Source organism: Gopherus flavomarginatus, chromosome 7, assembly GCF_025201925.1.
Source record: "Gopherus flavomarginatus isolate rGopFla2 chromosome 7, rGopFla2.mat.asm, whole genome shotgun sequence".
Classification (NCBI taxonomy): Eukaryota; Metazoa; Chordata; order Testudines; family Testudinidae; genus Gopherus; species Gopherus flavomarginatus.
Window position 1 is genome coordinate 19180502 of NC_066623.1, and position 24454 is coordinate 19204955.

The window sequence follows — 24454 nt, forward strand, 5'->3', positions numbered from 1 at the left end:
ATGTTTGACTAAAGTTATACTAACCCATGCCAGGGGCAGCCATGAGAATCCTTGAGACAACCACCTGAGTTATGGCCTGTTGAGCAGCTTTGGCTGATTCACCTAACCTGTTCCCATTTTCATCTGTAACAGGGATACCAAATTTGAGTTCCCTGTTGAATAAAAAAAAAAAGTTAAATAACAATTAGTGGCACTCATTTTTATCCTTTTTTGTCATCTGATCCTAAATGATTTTTCTTCCTATAACTATGTCAAATTGAAAAAATACTTCCAAGCAAGTGACATAGGCCATGTGTACACTGCTTTCGCCCTTAAAACTTTTGTCGTTCAGGGGCATGAAAAAAACACCCCCCGAATGATAAAAGTTTTGACAATGGAAAGCACCAGTAGGGACAGCACTCTCCCGGTGACAAAGCTACTGCCCCTCGTTTGGAGTGGTTTCATTCTGTCGCCAGGTGAGCTCTCTCCTCGTGGCAAAGAGCTGCTATATTGTGCACCTTACAACCGTGCGGCTGCAGCGGCACAACCACACTGTTGTAAGGTGCGCAGTGTAGATACAGCTGTAATATTTTATGAACTTTAAGTGAAGACTTTAGAGAGCTTTTAAAAAAATAGCTGCTTTGGCGCCAAACAAAAATATTTCTTTTGTTATCTTGTAGGCTAAACATAGGGATTTTTTTTGCAGAGGATTGGGGGGTGGAGGGGGGGGGATAAACACACTAAAGAGTGCTTCTCTACACTGTGCACAGTCAACAAAAAAGAATTAGCTATATTCATGGAGGACAGGTCCATCAGTGGCTATTAGCCAAGATGGTCAGGGATAAAAACCTATGCTCTGGGTGCCCCCAGGACTGGCGCTAGGGGTTTGAGCGCCCTAGGCGGATAGCAATTTCGCCGCCTCGCGCACTGGTCCCGCGGCTCCAGTGGAGCTGCCGCAGTCGTGCCTGCGGGCGGTCCACTGGAGCAGTGCGAGGAGCTGACCGTCCGCAGGCACGACTGTGGCAGCTCCACCGGAGCCGCCTGCTGCCCCCTCCAGCAAAACGGCGCCCACCAATTATTCTGGTGCCCTAGGCGACTGCCTAGACTGCCTAAATGGTAGCGCTGGCCCTGGGTGCCCCTAAACCTCTAACTGCCAGAAGCTGGGACTGGATGATGGGATGAATCACTTGATCAATTGCTTTGTTCTATTCATTTCCTCTGGAATCACCAGTTACAGTTGGAAGACAGGATTCTGGCTAGATGGACCATTGGTCTGACCCATTACGGCCATTCTTATGTTCTATAAATCTCTATATATCAGGTCTTGAAGGACAGGTACTTGGCTTTTGAGATCCAAGAGCAAAGATCGATTGGGATACTTATCCTGAGAGAACAAAGATGCTCTATTTTATACTTGGGATATTTAATCAAATGCCTTTAAAACCTAAAAAAGGCTGCCCTTGAAATGCCATACACGACACTGAAAACAACTAAACTAGGTAGAAACATTACAAAACAGATAAATTAACTAAACAAAACAAGTAGTTCATCTGCAAGTGTTGCCACAAAAATTACATTTCTTCTAGAATGAATGTATCACATTCTCTTTCTTACCTTTGCCTCATTAATGGAATATTTATGCAATTAGCAGCAGCTACAGCAGCAAAAGGAACAAAACGTCCTATAAGGGGCGAGACATGCTGTGAAAAAGGGAGGAAAAGGTTTTCAGGTTTCACAATCTTTCTAAAGGGTTTTCTTAAACCATTTTTTTTTTACATATAAAGCAGATTGTTCTCTTTGACTTAAAATTCAGAGAACCCACTGTGAAGTCAAGGGCAAAAAAAGTCTGACATAAAACTTTTAACTTACAAAACTGACCATCCTCTCTGTCAGGGTAAGCATTGGCAGGAAGGTTGAAGGAGAGATAATCTTGACTATTAGCATCACCGTTGCCTAGAAGTGTGAGCTTCCTGACACACTCATCAGCATAATAGCAAGGAGTGGCACCAAAGCAACCTTAAATTTAATTCCATCCACTGGCAAGGTTATATCCACCAGGCATCAATATTAATAGCTTTGTAACTAAGGGCACTGACTATAAAGAAGCTATTGATCAAATCAATATGTTGTATAATCTGTTATGCTCTACTTAAAATAGATTCTCTTGAACATTTCGCCATTACTGCATTTTATCCAAAATTGAAATTTAACGAAAATATGTAAGACATGCTATTATTTTCTGGGGAGGGGGGGAGCAGGTAAAGGAAGAGGAAAAGGTAAAGAATCTTCTTTAATGGTAAATCTGAGGATTTAGTTAAAGAACTAGACAATTTTCAACCTGGAATCACTTTAACAGAAACATCCAGACATACTCCATAGCAGCTTCATTAACTCTGTAATGCCAGTTTGGGACAGAGTTGCAAAAAACTGCAAAAATTGCAAGCAAAGAAATGTGTATCTTCACTCATCACTGAAGTACTCAAGCACATATTAACATTAAGCATTTGGGGAACAAGAATATATAAGCTCAACAGAATCCTTGTGCAAGATCAGGTGATAAAAAAACTTCAATTCCCTACATTTTAAAAGTGAAAGCAACATGAATATAAAAACGGAGGTAGTGAAAATGTTGCAAGTATTGCTACTGCAAAATATAGTATTCTTGCAAAGTTTACAAGTTTTAATTGAAGATTTTGATTGGAAAAAACTTCTTGACATATTTTCAGGAGTTTTGACAATAACAATTAGTAATAGTAGATAAACAGGTACATGAATAACTACATCCTACATAAATATTACTTTATGCTTAAATATCAGACTACTTATTTCACACTTTGGCTATGTCTACAGTGCAACTGAACTGCAATCAAAGGTGTGATTGCAGCTGGAGGAAGCATACCCATGCTAGCTTTAATCTAGCTAACCTGGCTAACACCACAAGTACATACCCAGGGACTCAGAAGGGCTCAGACAGCCTACGCCAGGGTCTGTGGCGTCATGTCTTCACCGCTATTTTTAGCCATGTTAGCTCGACTAAAGCTAGTGTGGGTATGCCTACCTGAGTCGCAATCACATCCTTGATTACAGTTTGACTGCAGCATAGCCGTAGCCTTTGACACATATGGCCAAACTTTCAGCCAGGCTGAGGTACAGCCTTCACATTTGCTGGTTCAGTTTTGCATCTACAAATATGTTCCTGCATATTTTGTTCACCTGAATGGATTATGAGCATATATATCTTAGTGCTTACTGGCCTAATTTCCTGATTTTCTTCCAAAAGATACTTAGATATGTAACACTGCCAGTGTAAAAATGGAGTACATGCAATTTGCACTAGCAAGAGGGAGGGATGGGCCACTGAAAAATCAATCTGCAGTTCTAAATGAGCAGTAGTAATTATAGTTCCATAATGGGAATTGTGTTTAACAAGATGTAGAGGTACCAGAGGATGACTAAGCCACTAAAATTCTACGAAAAATAAAAGTTTAACTAAGAAAAATTCAATACCTTGGTTAGTGCATTAAGTCCTAGAGCTGTTGCTACAGCACCTGTAGTGGCAGAAACATAGGCTGTTCCCAGCTGGCTAAAACAAAAATAAAAATGATTGCACTTGCACAACCTGCATTTGTATTAACTTGCAATATCTTCAAATTCTAAAACAACAAGCATCAATATTGTACTAAAATAACTTAGTTTAAAAACAAAGCTGCATTTTATTAATGTGGAATCAAATTTCTCTCTGAATCTTATCCTGTTCATCGCATTTTAGCTTTTGCTCATATGTCCAACTCTCTGAACTGAGGCTGTGAAGGATCATATGTCCTATATTTAATCTGTTGATGTCCTTAATTAAAGATATTAAGCAAAGCTTCTGACAAGGTAACAAGCTAATTTAGCACTTTCAAATGACTGGTTAAACAGTGCAATGAAGATCTCTGTTAGAGATTATGTTGGCATTTAAAAGATTGTTTAACTCATAGAAGTTATATTCATTTTTAAAAGGTTAAACAACTGTAATCTCAAATCATTCTCAAGCATCGCTTTGCAACTGTGCTAACTTGTTAGCACAAACTCACACTGATTTGTGCAGTGACTCATGCCCACATACTGCATCAGAAATTACTAAAGCTCAACCATCTTCAGATAGATGGCAGTGCTGGTTACAAAGATATTTGAACTATTTGGTTAAGCATCTGACCTGACAGTAATTGGGGCATCTCCACTTCTGTTGGTGTAATTTACAATAGCGTTGAAGGACTGGTTAATCCACTGCCAGAAGACGACTGCTGGAGTAGTTCTTAAAACAAGAAAAAGTGTTTTTTTTTAAAAGGACATTAACAAGAGAATGATGTTATACCAAGCAAGGTGAGTATGAACCTGAAAAGCTGCTTGGCTGTTGTTATTTCTCTGAGCAAAGTTATTCCGAAGTACTTCAGCCAATCAGAAAGTAGTTTATTAATCAAAATACAGAATAAGTTTTTAAACAAACACAACTAAAAACCATATCAGCTGTCAGTATAATAAAGCACAAACTTAATTATTCACTCAAGATGGGAGGTGAATTGCAACAACTGAGACATTATGGCAAAAGCTTCACTACTAAAAATTGAACAAAAGTATACGAACTTACTTCCACCTTATGACTACATTTACAGACCTGGTTATTTCTCACCCAGGTCCACAACCACATGGATTGGTAGCTTTCTTTGGAGACTCTCTCTCTCTCTCACACACACACACACACACACACACACACACACACCCCTTTTAAATCTACTTACTCCAAAATGTTCTTCAGTCTGCTACCATGACATAAAACATGTCCTCTGACACAGAAACATTTGTTTGAGTTCAGGAGTCAACAGGTGATTTTTTTTCATTATTAGCTCAAAGCATAAGCAAACATTTCTGCATGAACTAACAATAAATATTGATGTTGTACAGGAATGAATGTAAAATCTGTTTCAATATAGGATCAATGACAGATTCACTTAAAAAAAAAGTCTCCGAGATGTCCTGTAAATTGTGTGAATGCTAGTAAGGTGATGCCTCAAGACAGAAATCCTACCTTGAAAGTATTTAAACACTTTAGCTGTTGGGGTAGCAAGAAAGCTAAAGATCATGCTCAATTTTCAAAGCTAAGTCGGAAAAACTGATGTGACTGCTGTAAAATTATGAAGATGGGTGCTTTAAAAATGCCTATGTGAGGAAGGGGTAACTGTTCTACTGTGAATTCTGAGATGGAAAACAACCCATTCATGTGAATAAAGAATATAGATTAGAACATTCTTTCTATTAAATTCAAGTAAATTGCACTTGTGGGGCCTTTTCTAGATGGCAAAATATTATAATTACCAGGTTGTTCAGTGGAAAAGCTCTAGAAGACAAGTAATTGGCAGAGACAAAGAATCCAGAGATCAGCAAATCTTTTACATTTCTTAGTATGGATTGCACTGATAATATAAGTGATAAGATAAAGTGAGGAAAATTTTAGAATCACTGAATTAAATACAATAATATTATTGCCTCTAACTTCTCCACTGGTTCTTCTAAGAAAAATAATATTTCAGAAAATAAATAAATAAACTAAAATAAAATTCCAGTGCAAAGATTGCTCACAGAAGATACTAAGACTGGCCATTGAAAGTAGACTCCACTGAATTTGTGAAGGTTTGGAGTAAGGCTAATTCAGGCACTTTTGAGGACAAGGGAGGTAATAAAAGGGACGTGGGACTGGACAACTGATAGACTGAAGGATGTTTAACACTTACTTTGCAGAGAGCATCCTACATATCAGATCTCTACAGTAAGAATTCTCAGATAGAATCTCCTCCTCTTAGTTCTCCAGATAAATCTCCTACATGGATGGGATTTTGGAACATTCAACTTCTTCAGTGAAATGAGGAAGAACAGGATATTTGGTGAATTATTAGAGGGGGCTAAAAGGTTCACCTCACAGCTACTTCTAGAGGAAATGACCAATAAATGCAGGTAAAAGGGATGCAAGGACAGAAGAGGAAAGGAAGCAAAATTTTATATTAAAACAAGTATTTATAAAACATCTTTTAAAATATTCTGATGAGCTAACTACATTAAATATTACCTACTTAATTTACTGACAATGTTTGTGTTATATTGGCATCACTTACCTATAAAAGGTCATCATACAACCTGTGATAGTCATGTTCATTGGTACCTGAGCTGACATTCGGCCAATCAAAATCATCTTTTCACCGGTGTCTGGGTGAAAAGCTGAATCATACACATATTTTGCTCTCCATAGTTCATCTTCTGTCAACCCAGGGGCCACAATACCTTGTCTTGGAAACAAATAAAAAACGTTGTTATAAAATATAGCAATTAGTAAAAACAAACAAATAGGGTACCAAAGGACTTTTGGATCAACAGAATAAATGTAAAAAGATAGAATTGAGTATTGTACTTTAGCTTCTATTGTACTGCATGTTAAGAATGCCATTGATAAGTGCATTTGGTAGACTAGCCTCTACATAGTTTGCTGAAGAAAGAATCAAAATTCTCTGCCATGGTTGGGAACCTTAGCTGATGCTGCCCGTAACAAAATCCTGCCTGTTCAAAAGAATGTCAAAATTTCAGCTATATAACTTCCATTAAAGTCACTAATAATCACATAGACAAAAACCCATGTCCAAGTCTGAAAATTTATCTTCAGGTATCTGAGAAGCTATTTATCTCAAATAATAGAACAAGTAGTCAAAGTTAGCTCTCAGTATTGCTGTCATACCAACTATTTATCGAAATTAAACAGCTCATCCATAGATCAGAGTGCTTTCTTAGCACAGGTTCTCAGACCATGTCATTTGTTAATTCATAACTCTAGATCTTACTATTTTAAATATCATATATACTTGGCATTACAAGAAGATACAATAGAATACGTAAAGGAAGCAATACTGGTTTGAAAATGTTATAAATATTTCATTAGACGGATATAATCACCTATTGATATGAGCGACACTAAGCAAACCACAATCAAGAAAAAAAATTGTCATTATTACTGATGGCCAAAAATATTCAACTATCATACCTGTAATCATGAACAATTTTTCTTGCATTTTCTAGTTGTTCATTAGGTAATAAAATATTCCTGGGATCCGTTACAGTAAAGAAATGATTGGCTCGTCCAACAAAAGTGCTTTGATCCCAACGGGGTTCCTTGATATTAATGCCTAATGGTATATGTGCTGACATTTTCATGAACTCTACATGCAAAGAAAAAAGATTTCAATTTGATAATTCTTAGCAATACATAATGTACCGAGAACCTCTAAGGGTGTAATCTTGCTAGGTGCCAAACATTTTAAAATTCCATTAAAATCTCTAAATGAGCAAGTGCATACTTTGAATGCAATGTATTCCTCCCATATGCTTTCCACAAACAACAAAGTGATTGGCATTAGTCAGAAGTTTATCTGAACATACATATACATTTCTACATTCCTTCTCTAAAATAGCTGCACAGTAAAAGAATGGTTCTCAGAAGATGAGTAACTGAAGAGCAGAATTTTATTGATAATAGCCTCACAAAATAATGGATAATGAAAAATACTAATTCAGTATTTGCTTTACTTGAATTATGTATTCTCTCGACACTCCACCAGACTGGAATAAGGTGACAAAGCAAATTAAAAATTAAATATTTTGAGAAGACATGCTTTAAGTGAGTTAAACTATTCTTCTGCCACGGTATTTTGTGAGAAAGCCTGTAAAAAATTCTGGAACCGCAAAACAAAATTAAAGTTAGAAACACACAATAGAATATCTTTTACTGTAACAGCTGCATTTTCCAGAGCTTCCTGTAGATATTCTTTATTTCAAAAAGTGTTACCAAGCAATCCATAACACTAAGAAGGTGTGCCAGTTTTCCTAGGCATAAAGGCAGGGAACAGCACCTCTGCCAGTTAACCTCACAGACCTAGCAGTGTTCTGTCACCTCAGTAGAAGAGGGCGACTTATTCATAGTTTGCAGTAATAACAGTTGCTTCCACACCAAGAACAAATCATCTGCTCAGCCATTCATTCTGTTTAATTACTAAATAAGTCTGTGGAAAATGCTAATTAATAATGATTGGTTGGGGTCAATAGACAGTTGTATTTCAAAGGCAATGCTGTTCTCAAAGCCCTCTAAAACAGGCAGATGGATGTTAAAATACATCTAACTTAGAAGTTATGTTAAAGACAACCTGCTGTGTTTCTTAAGGGTTTAAGACTGAATGGGACCATAAAAATAATGTTTTTTCAATGCATTTCTAAACTAAACTGTATGATATTCTGTCTAGTACTGAAACAATCACAGACTTACAGACTTCAGTGAAAAAAGAAAAGTAAACACGTAATAATCAATATGTGATCAAACACAAGAACTTGAGAGAATGATAGTTTCACGGTAGACACTACAGCAAAAGTAGGCAAAAGATCATACCAGCAAGAGCACATGCTCAGCTCCCATTGACGTCACTGGGGCTGGAGCATGTCCATGTCCATGTCTATGAGGGTTAGGGCCCAGAAAATTAAAAGTTTTGTGACTAAAATAATTTTACCATCCTGATGAAAGAAGGCAGTTCCTAGTATAATACAGGCTGTATCAACTGCAGCATTATTAAAAGTGGATTTCTACAACCTGTTCAAATAAAACCTGAAAGTGGATTTCTACAACCTGAAACAAATAAAAAACCCCAAACAACCAAAGTTGATTAGACTTAAGAAAGGGAATGTTATGTGAGAATGATATTTGTACTATAATGTATTATTTGGTAATATCATTATCTTTGTCAGGAGAAACCAATACGCTATGTACCAGTACTCTACCATTAAGATCTAGTTAATAGTCCAGGTGAAGTTCCAAAAGTTAAGACTTTTAATTGTTAAAATGCCAAATTTAAAGATATTTGCATTCCTGATAGGTTCACTGTTATCTAACTGGAGCTTTATTTGGGGTGGTGACTTGCATGCATATTATTTCCATTAAAGAAATAACAAGACTTTAAATAAACTTGTATTGTCCAGGAGAGAGCCCAGGACATACATTTCTGGGAGAAAATTTAAGACCAGGAGTGTGTTGGGGTCACCTTGCATTATAACAAAGGCTAGTGGGAGCCAGAGCGTAACCCAAGTGTGGCTGGCAGGCTGCAGTTACACACAAACACTCAGGGAGTGACTTGCATGCTGGAAGGCTGTTTGGAAGCATCCCAGGTTGGAACTGTTTTAGAAAGGAATCATAAGGCACCCAAGATTGCAGGGCCAGGGTGGCACAGCTGCTCATTATTCTACATTGTACTCGAGTATGTCACATCTTCCACATGGCATTCTTTCATATTCTGATCAAAGACAAGCCAAATACTGTTTGTGAGAAAATTAGCGAAGACACTGGAGTTCGGCAATTAAACTTGAGTTCTTGTGTCACTGAACCTGGATAGTTCTTTGCTGTTTTATGTGAACAAATTCTGATGAGTACTTTCATCTTAACTTAGCTTCTCTTTTTACTTGGTTGATGCTTGCTCGCTAATGGAGAAAGATCAGGCACAAATTATGAAAGCTGTTTGAATTGCATGAGACCAATCAAAATTAGATGTGTAGAGAAAAAAGTATAAAAAGAAGCACTATATAACACAACTTCTAAAAACATCTTCAACATATGAAATTTACACCAAAACAGAACTAGTCCATTCATGAAAGGTGGAGAGGTTAACACATCCAACGGACGTGAACGGTTACTCAAAGTCCTTTTTTTCCACCTCAAGAGCACTTTGGAAGTCTTTGGAAAAGCAATTAAGTTATCTACAGATAGAAATTTCTTGGTCTTCTTCATATCCTAAGCAACTCAAACCAGCAAAAGGTTGTAAGAGATATAAAATACCATCCACATTCATACTGGAGATTAGGAAGCTGATTTAGACCATTGATGCTATTGGTTAAAAAATCTCCCAGTTCTTGGAATCAAGAAATTAACCATTTGCGAAAATCAGGCCCTGATCCACAAAGGAACTTTTAGGCACCTAGAAAATAACTGGAATCCACAAACCCTGGGTTAGGCATCTAGACTTCCTATACAATAGATGGGGAACTATAAGTAGGATCCACAAATGCCCCAGCACTCTAGGTAGGAACTGACCTAAGCTGGCCAACGGAAGATACCTTTCCTTATAATCTTTAGCCCAATGGTCAGAGTACACACCCTGGTTCAATTCCCCCCACCCTCCTGCCTGAGAAGATATTTGAAAAGGCGTCTCCCACCTCTCCTCCAGGTGCCTCACTAAGGCAGCAGTGTGCATATCCAGAAGCAGAAACTTGGGTACCTAGGTAACTTTTACAGTGAAAATGTAGGCACTGACTGAGATTAGGCACTTAAAGAGTTAGGCAGCAGCCAAGTGGGGGTTTTGTGCATCACAGTAATACCTAAATCTGGGATTTAGGCCCCTAAATCTTTTTGTAACATAAGTCACGGGGACCACAAATTTGTTTTGTAAACAAAGTTACTACTGAGAACTGATGGCTGTGACAAAGACATTCCCTCTCCATGCACTTATGCCAGAAAAGGTTTTTTAAACTGTAAGATATTCAGGGAAAGGGCTTTGTCTTCCTTTATGTTTACACAGCACCTAGAACCTTTTGGATGCACTTATAATTATTTATTGTTTAAATTACAACGAAGTGGTCACACATCATGCATAGTTTACTACATTTCACATATTATGAAAGATACCATCGGGGCGGCTCTATGTATTTTGCCGCCCCAAGCACGGCAGTCAGGTGGCTTTTGGTGGCATGCCTGTGGGAGGTCCACTGGTCCCATGCCTTCGGCGTACCTACTGCCGAATTGCCGCCAAAGCTGCAGGACTGGCAGACCTCCTGCAAGCAAGCTGCTGAAGGTAGCCTGACTGCTGCCCTCATGGTGACCGGCAGGCTGCCCCCCCATGGCTGGCCGCCCCTTGCAGCTTGCTGCCCCAGGCATGCGTTTGGTGCACTGATGCCTGGAGCCGTCCCTGGATACCATAGTTCTCTAAGATGTTAATCCCCACAAGACCTGTCACTGAGATTCAGTTTGCCCAAATTCTGCCTCACGTTTATCTTCTACCGAAATTAATGAGAGTTGGCACATACACGAAGGCAAAATTGTCTCCAACTAATTTTACCAAGTATGCGGAGCAGCTGTATAATGCATGACATTTAGTAGTGGAAAAAGAAGAACTGGCAAACACAATTCATTTGGCTTTCCAGAACACAATAGACAAAGTCCCTCAGAAGAGGTTTTGAAGGAAACTAAGTAGTCAACAGAAGCAAAGTTCTGCCATGGATTAGAAAGAAACTGGTTGAAAGACAGATAACAGATTAGAAGTCATCTTCCAGCATAGTAAATGGTTAACAGTGGAATGACCCAATGATCCATACAAAGACCAACACTGTTAAATAAAACTTGCTAATGATCTTGATGAAGTCATATTTTGTTCCCACTTACCTTTATACTATCCTTTTATGCATGTCCCTGATAATTTCACTATTTCTTTCAGTTAAACCGCCATTCTTTAGAAGAAAAAAAATTGAGTTTATAGTGTTTTCAATTAAAAAACAACAAATCATCTCCTGCCGTGATATTATATTTTTACATTTAGTCTATACTGTCAAACATAGAAGATTGAAATAACAAGGCCATTATGTTAAAAAGATTTCTGTTTTCAGCCAGTTCCAAGATTATCCTTTAACAAACATTCTACTATGCTAGATAACAAATCCTACTATTGACTTAAACATCAGTCAATACCTGATTGCTATCCTGCTAAAAACTCATAAACAAAATTTAGGGTATGTATACATATTTCTCCTTGTCAGGAACCATATGGATTTTTGTTTCTAGTCTCCTAATTTATTCTGGCACCAGGAAAATTGTACATTGTATTAATAAATTGACCCTTTTTTGTCCTGGAGGTGCAGAAGTTAGTAGTATAGAGAGGTTGTGATGGGTTGGATCACAGAAACCCCTTTGGGACTGCCACTTGATGTTCTTAGACCTCTGAGCCTGTTTTCTCTGCCATCTTGGGAATTCAGTCCCTTGCTTGGTTTGAGCCAGACACACTTGCCTGCTGCAAACACAGATCCAAGTCTGAACCATGTCCTCTACAAGCTGCAGGCTTAGCTGAAGACAGCTTAAGAAGTTCTCATGTCTTCCTCACTCAGATACCCAACTACCAACGGGATCCAAACCCCAAATAAATCCGTTTTAATCTGCATAAAGCTTATACAGGGTAAACTCATAAATTGTTTGCCCTCTATAACACTGAGAGGTATGCACAGCTGTTTGCCCCCCCCCCCAGGTATTAATACATACTCTAGGTTAATTAATAAGTAAAAGTGATTTTATTAAATACAAAAAGTAGGATTTAACTAGTAGGTTCCAAGTAATAACTGACAGAACAAAATGAATTACCAAGCAAAATAAAATAAAACACACAAGTCTATGCCTAATACAGTAGGAAAACTGAACATAGATAAAATCTCACCCTCAGAGATGTTTCAATAAGCTTCTATCACAGACTGGACACCATCCTAGTCTGGGCCCAATCCTTTCCCCTGGTACAGTCCCTGTTCCAGCTCAGGGGGTAGCTAGGGAATTTCTCATGACTGCAGCCTCCTTTGTTCTGTTCCACCCCCCCTTATATATCTTTTGCACAAAGCGGGAATGCTTTGTCCCTCTCTGGGTTCCCATCCCTCCTTCTAAATGGAAAAGCACCAGGTTAAATAAAGATGGATTCCAGTTCAGGTGACATGATCACATGTCACTGTAAGACTTCATTACCCACTTGCCAGCACACATGTATATGGGAAAACTTAGAAGTAAACAGAGTCATCTACAGTTACCTGTCCGGGTTAATGGGCGCCATCAAAATTCCAAACCACCACTAATGGCCCACGCTTTATATAATTACAATAGGACCTCAGAGTTATACTTCATATTTCTAGTTTCAGATACAAGATGATACATTTATACAAATAAGATGACCACACTCAGTAGATTATAAGATACATAATGGTATCTTACAAGGGACCTTTTGCAGGAAGCATATTCCAGTTAAATTATATTCACACTTATTAGCATATTTTCATAAAATCATATGGAATGCAACGTCACAGAGGTATTAACTCAAAGGCTGCAAACATCTGACTAAACAAAAAGCACAAATCATGAGTGCATATTGCAGCCAGTGAACACTATCGTCTGATGTTTTAAGACTGTTTTCCTGGTTTAAATACACTTAATGTGTTAAGATCATTTAAGCATCTAAATGTTTCTTTAGACAAGTTTTATTAGCCTGGCTATTTTACTACAGGAGGTCCGTGATGCACTGCTTGTGCAATGTTGTTTTAGGAATGTCATTGTGCCAACTTGTTTCTTTGCAAGTTCATGAATTAGAAAAGTGTTTCCCCTTTTTGATGAAGGAAGGTTGCCAACTTTTTATTAAAAAAATGCAAATAGACACTGCCATCTCCTAAATAAGATTCCTTTTTGATTTAATAATAGAACTAGATTCCCAAACTCCCACACTCATATTGAGTTGCTTTTATTATCCTTCTAGTATTCTGGGGGACTTTGAGCTTCTCTTGTGCAAGCTGATTGTGGAACTTTGAAATATGGGAGATAATGTAAGTTATCTGTATATTTAACATGTACTGAAACTATATTTACAGTAAGCTTGGACAACAGTGTTAGTGCTCTTTGAGTCCTCTGGTTTATAGTTGCTTATTTTAGTAAATATACAGCAGTTTTGAATATATTTACAATATTTGGAAATGACCTTCCATGTGACAGCATAGGCTTCTTTTTATTGAGATAGTAATACCACCAACTGGAAATGGAAAAGTAGATTAAAATTATTTACTAAAGAAAGATGCATTCTCCTTGGTTGATATGACCATTAAAACATATTGAATTACAACTAAAAAGAGCCTTTACACTAGATTTGGTACATCCTTTTGCTACCTAGGAAGGTAGACTATAACTATATACATTTATTTAAGCAATTATATAGCTTAATATTTTCAGATTCTCATTAATAATACATTTTAGTATCTTAGAAAATGGCAAATGATATATTGCCTATTTACTAGTTAATTAACATTTTGATCATGATTTGCATCAAGCTGTATTAGGATGGTAACTGGAATTTAATTAAACACACAAAATAGTACGTAAAATTATTTTGATTAAACAAACTAACCTTAAATATTCTGGATAGATAAACTTCAGTATTTTTCCATGTGCTGGAGAGTAAGTTTCCATGCTGGGTGGGGTCATAAATATTTATAATTTGAGAACTGAGTCAAATCAGAGCTCCAGTAAGGCAAAGCCAAAAAAACAGGAGTATGAGACCACCCAGGTTGGCTCAGTGGATGATCCTGATGAGACATCTGATGGCGTTTCCTGGAGTGAGAGGCTGGGCTCCTGTGATGACATCAGACTCTTGTACCCACTAGCAAAGGATCAAGCCCTACTGTCTATTATGCCATATTTATAAAGTTTGACTTCAAAAGTTAAATATTTCCCCCGATTCTTTCTTTACATAGAAAAGCAGCCTTGTACTCAAAGTTTTTGATAGATGCTCATGGATTCAGCATATTTATTTATTTAATTTCTTAAAAATAATAATATTAGGCCGTAGCATATTTTAAAGAGGTTTATTTTTAAAAAGAAAAAATATTTTAACATAAATTAAAAGAATCAGATTTAATAAAAAAATCTGATCTTTATTATTTTTTTTTAAAAAATATTGATTTTTATCTACCCTGTCAGATTAACTTAATACACCAAGGAAAGAATGATAAATGCCATGGCAGAGAATGCTCATTACTTATCTTTCAAAAATTATTGTAACCCCACATTTTTCATTACTACAGGTAAAACATTTCAAAATGTTAAATGATTCATGAACAATGAAAACCAACGACAATTGTGTTCACCATTTTTAGGCCCAATCCTGCCTGGAGCTCTGTGTGCACACAGCTGTCAGTCCACATGGAATTCAGTGAAAGATGGGGAACTTAATTAGCAGCTACTTAAGAAAACAAAAAGTTTTCTTCCTCCTCTAGATTTTTTTCTTTATATGGTATATTTGGCAGACACAGAAATCTTGAGAAAAATAAAAGCAAGTATGAAAAATATAAAATACATCATATCATCCACTGAAGTGATGGATACCATCCAAGGAGGAAAGAAAATGATCAAAATCAAGTGAAAATGCATTGATTCAAGATAATGCTATACACTTCCGACAACAAATTTAATTTATGAGTGTAATAAAACCAAGTGCTCTGAACATATAAAGAGTAATAGTGTAAGGAGCCCACAATTTGCAGTCCCCTGAAAGTTGAAAAAAGGCTGCTACACTTTCTGATTTCACAGTGGAAAGCACTGTTAAAATGGTATACATCTAACAAAGAGCAACGATATTTCCTTGCCTTGACAAACTTACAAACTTTTCACAGAAATATTTTTCACACAGAAGTACTGTCCTTGGTACTACTGGGATTGTAAAATCCCAATTTTTGTTTTGTTTTGCTTGTTGGCAGACCATCTGTTAACAGCAGAGAGGTAGGTACCAACAGTCTGAATGGAAAAAAACAGTTCATGTATTTCTTTTCTGTTCTGCATAATTTATCATCCACTGTTAGTAAATAGTGAAGATGTACATAAAATCCCATACAAACTAAACTATACAAGCAAAGAGTTTTAACAAATACTTTGGAAACTGTCCCTATACTTAAAGATATTCCTATATATAAAAAATACTTCAACTATGAAACAAGAAATGGGAACTGTGCACAAAAGTATTTTTTTCATGGCTATTTTTTAAATGTACTGAAGACGCCTTACTTAACTGGAAGGCATAATTATCTTTTCTGGTGAAATAATGAACCTGCAGTCAAAGGTCCTCTGAACTGGTACAATACCTTGTAGTCATATGGTCCTGTAACAGTATTTTAATCAGCTCTATATTAATCAGATACACTAATTTTCAGAGGGCAAGTTTTAAATTGCCCTAAAGGAATGCCACAGCTTACTTAACCAGTCTGAAGGCACAAAAATCCAACAACAGAAATGATCAAATAAACTTTACAACAAATTATGTAAGACCTGATTCTGATCTCACTTACACCAGTTTTCCATTTGTTTAAATCCACTCACTTCAATGGAGTTACTCCTGATTTATAGTGCGATCAGAACTATATCCTTAGTGATATAAAATCGGTACCTGAATATTATGAGCAATAAAATTGTAAGAAAAGAAAAATTATGGACATTTTGGTTACATAAAATTAAGATAACTCAGGAAATCAGATAAATTTAAGGAGAAGTTTTTAAAGGGAGCATGCACGGGAAGTAAATGAACAAATCTTGTAAAAAGATTTCAGCTGCCACAGCAATCTGATGCAGCCAGAGCTCAACAGCGATCAAATTATTTACTGTTCTTTTTTGGCATCTTATTTTATTACTTCCAGAGATTACATTGTTTAATGAACACCACCAGAAGCGGAATAATCTATTTAATAAGAGTCTTGAATCAATAGCGCCACAACATTTTCATCCCTGATGCTTCAAAATCTGAGAAAATTAAACACAAGCAGCACAATTATCTCATCAGTTATTCAGCTTCCAGTTATTGTGAGCATTCCTTTTCAAACAGCTCAGAAGCAGAGATGCTGAAAAACAAAATTAATTATGCAGACATGTCAACTATTAACATAATTCACACTGAATAGTCAAGCTGAAGTGACTGTCACAATGCAAGGACACACACTATGGGAAAGTATTAAAAACCCCAAAGATATTTTTATATAACACAGTTAAACAATTGTTTCTGTTGTGGCTATATAAACATTTTTTTAATTTGTTACTTTTGGACAATATTTTTTTTCCGCTGATTCCTGAAACACAACACATCCACCACTTGAATTCAAAGTATATTTACTTTTTAATAAAATTCATACATATAGATCCAGATGGTTCTAATCCAGAATTCAAGATTATGAGGAAAAATATCATAAACAACAATATTTATAAAGCACCTTTCACTTATAGATCTCCGAATGCTTCATAAAAGAAGGAATTGTTATCCTGAATGTACAGATGTGGAAATTCAGTCAAAGAGAGGTTATATGGCTTGTCAAGGGGCAGAGAGAAAGGAAATGACAGAATTGGAAATAGAAACTAGGTCTCCTACAACAGTGTCATCCAGTGGTCAGGTCCACGGTTCCTATCCACTGGACCACAGTGCCTCCAGATTAAGTTAGCTGGGTAAAAAAAAAAAAAAATCTGCTATGTCAATTTAGTCTAACTTCAATACAGCCGTGTTAAGAAAGAAGTCAGATGCATAAAGTTATGTATAACTTTCTCTCCCGCATCTCTTCCTCCTCCTTTGTCTGCATTATGTTCCATTTAGGCCCAGGTCTTGCAAACACTGACAAACATGGATAATTTTAAGTGTGTGAGTAGTTGGGACTAGGGATGCCCCAGTCCTGCAAAACACACAAACAAAACAAATGAACAAACAAACAAAAACCATGCCTGTGCGTAACTTGATACACTGCGAGTAGTCCATATGCAATTCTTAGCAGAAACATGGCTTGAGATTAGACTCCTCAGATCAGGGTCCTTATCTTCATACATAGTTAGGTGTGCATGGCACTTTAGAGACATTATAAAAGATGTTTGCGCATAACAGATAAGACCTCTTTACAAGACACTTTTAACTCATTTTTTAATTGGCTAATTTTTTTTAAATCAGTTTTTGATAGAAAACTTTATTTAATAGTTTTTATGTCTTTTCTGCTTCCCTTCTGATATTTAGAAGAGTAATTTGAAGGGGCATCTAAAAGCAATACTACCAAACACACTCAAGTTTGCCCCTCTTTATTACTCTTTGATAAGATGGAAACATTTGCAGTATTTTTTCAAGCATCCTGTACCAAACTTAATGGGGAATAAAGTTTATAAATATCAAAAGAAGTGACAGTATCTTCCCCTGAAAATGAAATCACAAACCAGAGCAAAGTCTAAACAACAGTTTTTAGTACAAAGGCCACTGTTAGTTTTACCATGGAATCAGCAGGAGTGGAAGACTTTAAACTTTGTTTAAAGGATAACAACAGTAGCTGCAACGGGTCTGAAAACTGCATGTTCAGAAGTCATCAGGAATTAAACTCTCAACTGTAATGTTTCAAAGTTCACTTTTTTCTTTATTAAATGTAAAATGTTCTACAGCTACTTTGTAACTTGAAGCAACAGTCACAAATGAAGCAGCAACTCTATGTGGTTCAATTAGTCATAGATTAGACGAGTTTTTGAAGGGCCCATACACTTGGTAACTTTTTTACTCACATTAAAATAAAGGAAAAGCGCTGAAGTTAGCTGTAGTCAACATTTAAGGTTTTAGAACATTTTAAATGGTACTGGTTACTAAAATCACAGTGATAAATTCATTAACTCCTGGGTGAGTAGAAATCTTTTCTGTACAAGGGTTACCAGTTTCTGCAGAATCTAAGCATTCATTGAATAAAATAAAAATATAATTAAGTTTCTAGACCTTATAATTGTGAACATAAACTTCTAAATGTGAACCAAGTGTAAACTGAGGCAGTGATGCCTTCCTAATTCTACAGATGGACATCTCTAGTGCCAGAGTAAAAAGGGGACAGATAATGTTATTACAATGGGTGGTCAGGAGGGTTCCAACAATGCTAATGATTGAGGAGGCAGCGTTTATGTACAATGGGGTCTGCCACTTCCAAAACCTAAGGCAAAGGCACTAGTGAGGGGATGGGTGTGTGTTTGGGGAAATCCTAGAAGAGGGCTCTGCTGAGTCCGTGTCAGCAAAGCCCCCCCGCTCCCCCCCAACCCTTCTGCCTGGTAGGGCATTCTTATACAAGAATTCTCTGCTGTGCTGGCTTCACTGTTTCTCTCCTTCACTCTACCCAACATCTCCCTGATCCTCAGCCTGATGATCCCTGTTTCTGGGCAGGCGGAAGTCCAAGAGAATGGCCCCAGATGCCTGTCACCATAGCAGCAGGCTTTGTTGGTAAGACAAGGGTCATCCTGCCACTCCAGCAGAGGACTCTGTGTGTCGGACCAGCATAAGTTCAATGGCGAGGAGGCAGATTGTGTGGGAGGTCCAGCTTTAACTGGAGAAGCAGAGTGCTTGCAGAGGAAGACTACCTGGGATGTATTTAACCTGCATGAGACAGGGAAGGAGGTTTAGCTCAGGAGGGGTACTGATGTTATTTCAGCCTGCTGAATAGGCTTAGTGTTTGGGCTAGTAGATGCTGGGCATGGGCAGTGGGTCAAGCCTCACTTTGGGGATGCTAGCCCCTGGCTCCGCCCCTGCTACTTTGTGGCCAGAGCCCCGAGTCCCCCCATTCCCCTCACGGCTGGAGCCTCGAGACTCCACCCCCTGCGGCCTGAGCCCAGCAGCGGCTGTAGCCCCGAACCCCCTTGGCCCATCTTGCATCCCAAGTCCCTTCCACAGCTGCAGCCCCCAGCCCCCTCCGCAGCCAGAGCCCCAAGATCCTCTTCCCTCCATGCCTGAGCCCCAAGACCCTCTCCCCACAGCAGCCCGAGACCCTTGTCCCCTCCCTGTGGTTGGAGCCCCAAGACCCCCTGGTTTCCCTCTGTGGCCAGAGGCCTGAGACTCCCGGCCCCCTCCACAGCCCCCCATGGCCAGAGTAGCCCTGGGCCAGCTGAAGCCCTGAGACTCCAGCAACCTGCTCAGAGGAGCTGTGGGCTGGCCAGACCCCTACAGCCACACCTCCCCTCCACAGACCGCAAGCGGCCCCTCAAAAATCAAAAGCTCTTTTCTTCCAGAAGAAGAACTTGAGCTTTTGCTATGCCCCATGCAGGTTCTGAGCCAGCTGAGGAAGCGGAATGTGTTATTCAGACAGCAACCCAGGATTCATCAGTAATCTCCCTGGAGTCCATGGAGAAAATTCTGAGCAACCCAGGAAGCTGAACACCACATACTGCCTCCTCAGCCACCCCAGAACCTGCATGGGGCATAATAAAAAGAAAAAATTCCCCCCCTTGAACCTGCAACCGGGGTCCAGCAGCCGGGCTAGGCTGCCTCCCCTGGCCTATTATACCTGCCACCCATGATGTTGGGTACATTTTTCAAGCCCTGTGCAACCTTGCCTATTAGAAGGGGAGATGGCATTAAAACAAACTGCTGTGATGCAAAAACTAATTTAAGTGAATGGCAGTAACTATTAATTTAAGCTGACATCCTTATAATTTATTATGATGCACCAAACATCACAGTATGATTTATAGGGATGCTAATGCTATGAAAATTTGCTAACCATTCTCAGTAGCTTAATTTTGAAATTAACACACTGGCCTTTTAAGAACATAAGAACGGCCATACCAGGTCAGACCAAAGATCCATCTAGCCCAGTATCCTGTCTTTTGACAGTGGTCAATGCCAGGTGCCCCAGAGGGAACAAACAGAACATATAATCATCAAGTGTTCCGACCCCTGTCGCCCTTTTTGGGTCTAGAATTAAAGACCTGTGGCATGGTCATGGCTGGCCTGGGTCAGCTGACTGTGGCTAGGGCAGCAGAGATAAAAATTGCTGTGTAGATGTCCGAGCTTGGGCTGGAGTCTGGGCTCTGAGACCCCTCCTCCCTATCTCATGGGATGCCAGAGCTTGTGGTCCGGCCCAACACAGCAATTTTATATCCTTGCAGCCTGAGTCTGAGTCAGCTGACCTAGGCCAGCCACGGGTGTTTAACTGCTGTGTAGATGTACTCTTTTTGGGTAGTCTCAGTCTTGTCCCCAATGGATATGAATTTTCCTTTCCCCAGGCCTGAAAATGCTCATCGTAATGATCTGTCTTTTGACAGTTTCTGTGGAGAAGCCAGGGACTGAAGACCCTGAGGACCAAACTACTCCCTCCCACCTGGAAAAGGTGACTCCTCTATCTCAAGGCTGAAGCAGTCTGACAAGGCAATGTTGGGGCGGCACACGTTGCAAATACTCATACTGTAACTGTTCTGATGATAAAAAGACTTCAGGCTCCAGAGACATGAGGCCAACACCTCTCATTATGAGTAAAGTTAGTGCTAGATTGTTTCAAGGGAGGATAATTTTGGGGAGAGGAGCATCTTTACATGATGCCAAATTTCCAGTATATTTCAGATTTATCTTTGTCATTTAGCAGGGCTGTTCCCGCTCTGTATTATGCTGGCAGCCCCAGTTTAAAAGATGATAGCTGGGAGTCAACAGCACTGCAAGATAGTGATACAGAAAATTACAAATGATTTGCAAATGTTTTCTATCCCAAAATCGTGTTTGCTGGTAAATACCAGTTGAAACCAGAAAGCTGGTACTGCAATGTCTACTTTTCCAACTGCATTAATAAAAACACATCACATGCTGGAACCAGCCCCTCCCATCACAACAACACTACCAGATAGATTTATAAGGCAAAAAGTAAGTCCTGGTTGTAACCTAGCAACAAAAGCAATAGTCTGTGTTAAATGGATAGAGCCTGCTGCTGAGCCTGACTTTTCAATACAGCAGCCATCTTTGGTGTGTAACTTAAAGGGAGATTTCATCATTCTGCACTGAAGCCACCTCCAGATGCTAGAGGTTTGCAGCAGCAGCAGCCAACTCAGCAGCGTGCTTTCAATTTACAACCCCTCCTCGTAACCCTGCCGCCCCTGAATCACACATGGGCACTCACCACCAGTTTCTTCCTTAGTTTTTCCAAGAGCTTCTTTGCTAACGAACAGTTATTTCAAGCTCTTCATTTCATTCCCAAAGGCAATTGCCTCAAACGTGCCTCCTCTGGAGGGTTAATGTGTTTTCTTCCCCTCATCTGTGTCAACAGGAAACTGAACCAGGAATTATTTCTATTTTATCGAGACACTCTATATGACCCTCACCGTGGTACTTTTTCTCATTATAATGCATCTTTCTTTTCCTGAAAGGATTGAAACTGCGGATCTTTGCAGTGCCTGGGTATAAATCTGCCCCCCTTGCCTCCTTAATGCCCTCATCTTGATGATACATCGCTCCCCAAACCGGGTGTATTAGTCAAGTGACACGCGTGTATAGGTGGGGGGTACACGAGGAGCAGTCGCTCCAGCACAGAGGAACCCACCGGTCACCCAGGGCGCAGGTGCATGCGGCTAGCTCGCCTCTGAACCCTGGAGAGCCCGGACAAGCACAGACCCCCCCCCCCCGGCCTCCCGCTGCAATTTCACGCCTGTTTATTAACTGGGGGGTTAACCTAAAGGGAGGTTGCTGCATTAGCGGATGACCCCCAGGCCTCCCTCTTGCATGGAGGGAGGGACTCTGCAGAAGGACTTAACCCCCGGTCTTTTGAGGATGCGATTGCCCGGGAGGGGGCTCGCTGCGGAGGAGCCCCCAGTCCCCCGCACGTGGAGGGGGCTGCGGCAGGAAGCTTCGCTCTCCCTCCCGGAGGCTGCCCCGGGGATGGGGAGGGCAGGTGGCGTTAACCCTTGCGGGGTTCCCGCTCTCGCGTACTCACAGCGCCCGCCGCTCCGCACAGCCCGCCGCCGGAAGAGAGTCAGCCAGTGCCGGGCAGGCGGGAGCAGGAGCCGGAGCGAGAGGCGGGCGCCCGGCCCTGCTCGGCCCGCCGAGGGGCGGAGACGAGAAGAGCTGGGGAGGGGGTGGGCAGGAATGGGGTAGGAGCGGGGAGAGGGAGCTGCGGGCGGATGGCGGGGAAGAGATGGGCGGGGGCGGGCAGGCGAGTGGATGGGGAAAATCATTGGTATTAGCCGTAGCTGCTTGTTTCCGTTTGGTAATGAGGCTCCTGTGCAGCCCCTGGGGCCATTTCCCTTCCCCAGTTCCCTGCGCTGCCCCAAACCCAGTGAGATGTTGAATAAACACAGTCCCTGTCCTGTCCGGTTCCGCTTCCCCAGGGGGCTGGGACAATGTGTAGGGTGGGGGCGCTGCGAGCCATTGAACCAAACTGCAAACCCTGGGTAGGCTGTAAACCGCTTCAAGCCAGGGGGTGCGGCAGCACCCCTAATTCCAGCACCTATGCTGCCCACCCATCCCTATGAGCAGGGCTGCCTTTAGGCCAATTCCACCAATTCCCCCAAATCGGGCCCCGCGCCTAAGAGGGCCTCGCACCCAGTGAGAATCCCTTCCCTGGCTAGAGGTGCCTTTTTAATTTTTACTCATCTGGCAGCGCTTCGGGTCTCCAGCGGCCCTTCGGCGGTGGGTCCTTCACTTGCTCTGAGTCTTCGGCGGCACTTCGGTGTTGAGTCCTTCAGTGCCGCGAAAGACCTGGAGCGAGTGAAGGACCCGCCGCCGAAGACTCAGAGCACCGCCTGGTGAATACAAGCCCCACGTGGTTTTTTACAGGTTTGTTTTGTCGTTTTGGTTTGGTTTTTTCTTTTTTAGTCATCCCTGGCGGGGCCCCATCGAAACTGTTCGAATTGGGCCCCACAATTCCTAAAGCCAGGCCTGCCTATGAGGTGCCAGGCTCTGAGAAGTGCTCCATTACAATCATCCTTCCACAATTACGTTTTGCAGTTTTTAAGGTGGAATTTCAAAATCTGACACTTCCCTCCACAGCAACGCTGACTGGGGAGACCTGGAACCGCCAGAAACCTCACTAGTTTGTTATTGGAAGGCATGGCTATCCACATCGCCACACCACATAGTGTAGGAGTGCTATGAATGGTGAACTATCCATCTGCCTAGCTCTACCACACATCAGCATAGTAGCTGTGTGCACTGGTGTGACAGTTTAAGGCTGCTCAGGAGGAGACATGTTCTGTCTGCACTGATTTCCTCTTGTAAGTTTGCTCATAAGGCCTGCATTGCATTCACAAGTTTATTATTGAATTCCTCCTTTATGTTAAGTAGTCTGAGATTCCCGGTATGAAAAGGGCAGAGGGAACATCAGGACAGTTCACGTAGGCCAGTGTTCACCTTGCGGCAACCCTGTCAGGCAGAATACTTACAGGCTATCTGATTTCAGTTTAACGTAACTTGAAGCTGCTGGGCTATCACATGCCCTGTGTAATACTCACCCAGGGGTGTTCCTGATTGTGAGACACCTCACCACCTGCTCTTAGTGTGGAGAGTCTTGCCTAATGCCTGATGTAGTTTGGTTCCCTGAAACCAACAGTTTCTGGTCACAGCCAAGCACCAACTTACAGGTCTCTGCAGACCTCACCCTCTTGCAGGCTAGTGACAGACACATATCAACATCCTAGCCCCCCTGCAGTGTCCAGCCTGCGTCACAAGACACTCACAGCAATAACCACGTACGCTATCTTCAGAGAGACAGCGTACACACTGCTTAGCTAGCACAACTCAGGATCAGATCCTTTATAATAGCACAGCACTGGAATCTACTTAAAGTGAAAACAAATATGAGTTTCTGTACTGCGACAATGCACCTCTTTCATCACATG

The 24454-nt window shown here is 40.4% G+C and overlaps 1 protein-coding gene across 3 annotated transcripts in view; it reads right to left on the minus strand.

Annotated features, from left to right (window-relative positions):
* SFXN1 (sideroflexin 1) overlaps positions 1–22619 on the minus strand; it is a 35669-nt gene extending 13050 nt beyond the window's left edge. For all 3 annotated transcript variants that reach the window (XM_050962795.1, XM_050962796.1, XM_050962797.1), the window contains exons 1-7: positions 22552–22619; positions 7046–7220; positions 6129–6299; positions 4178–4276; positions 3487–3562; positions 1594–1679; positions 25–152 (exon numbers count right to left, since the gene is read on the minus strand). In XM_050962795.1, the coding sequence (XP_050818752.1) occupies positions 25–152; positions 1594–1679; positions 3487–3562; positions 4178–4276; positions 6129–6299; positions 7046–7215 (730 nt within the window). In that variant the 5' untranslated portion in view covers positions 7216–7220; positions 22552–22619. The remainder of the gene's footprint in view (positions 1–24; positions 153–1593; positions 1680–3486; positions 3563–4177; positions 4277–6128; positions 6300–7045; positions 7221–22551) is intronic.
* Between the last annotated feature and the right edge of the window lie 1835 nt (positions 22620–24454).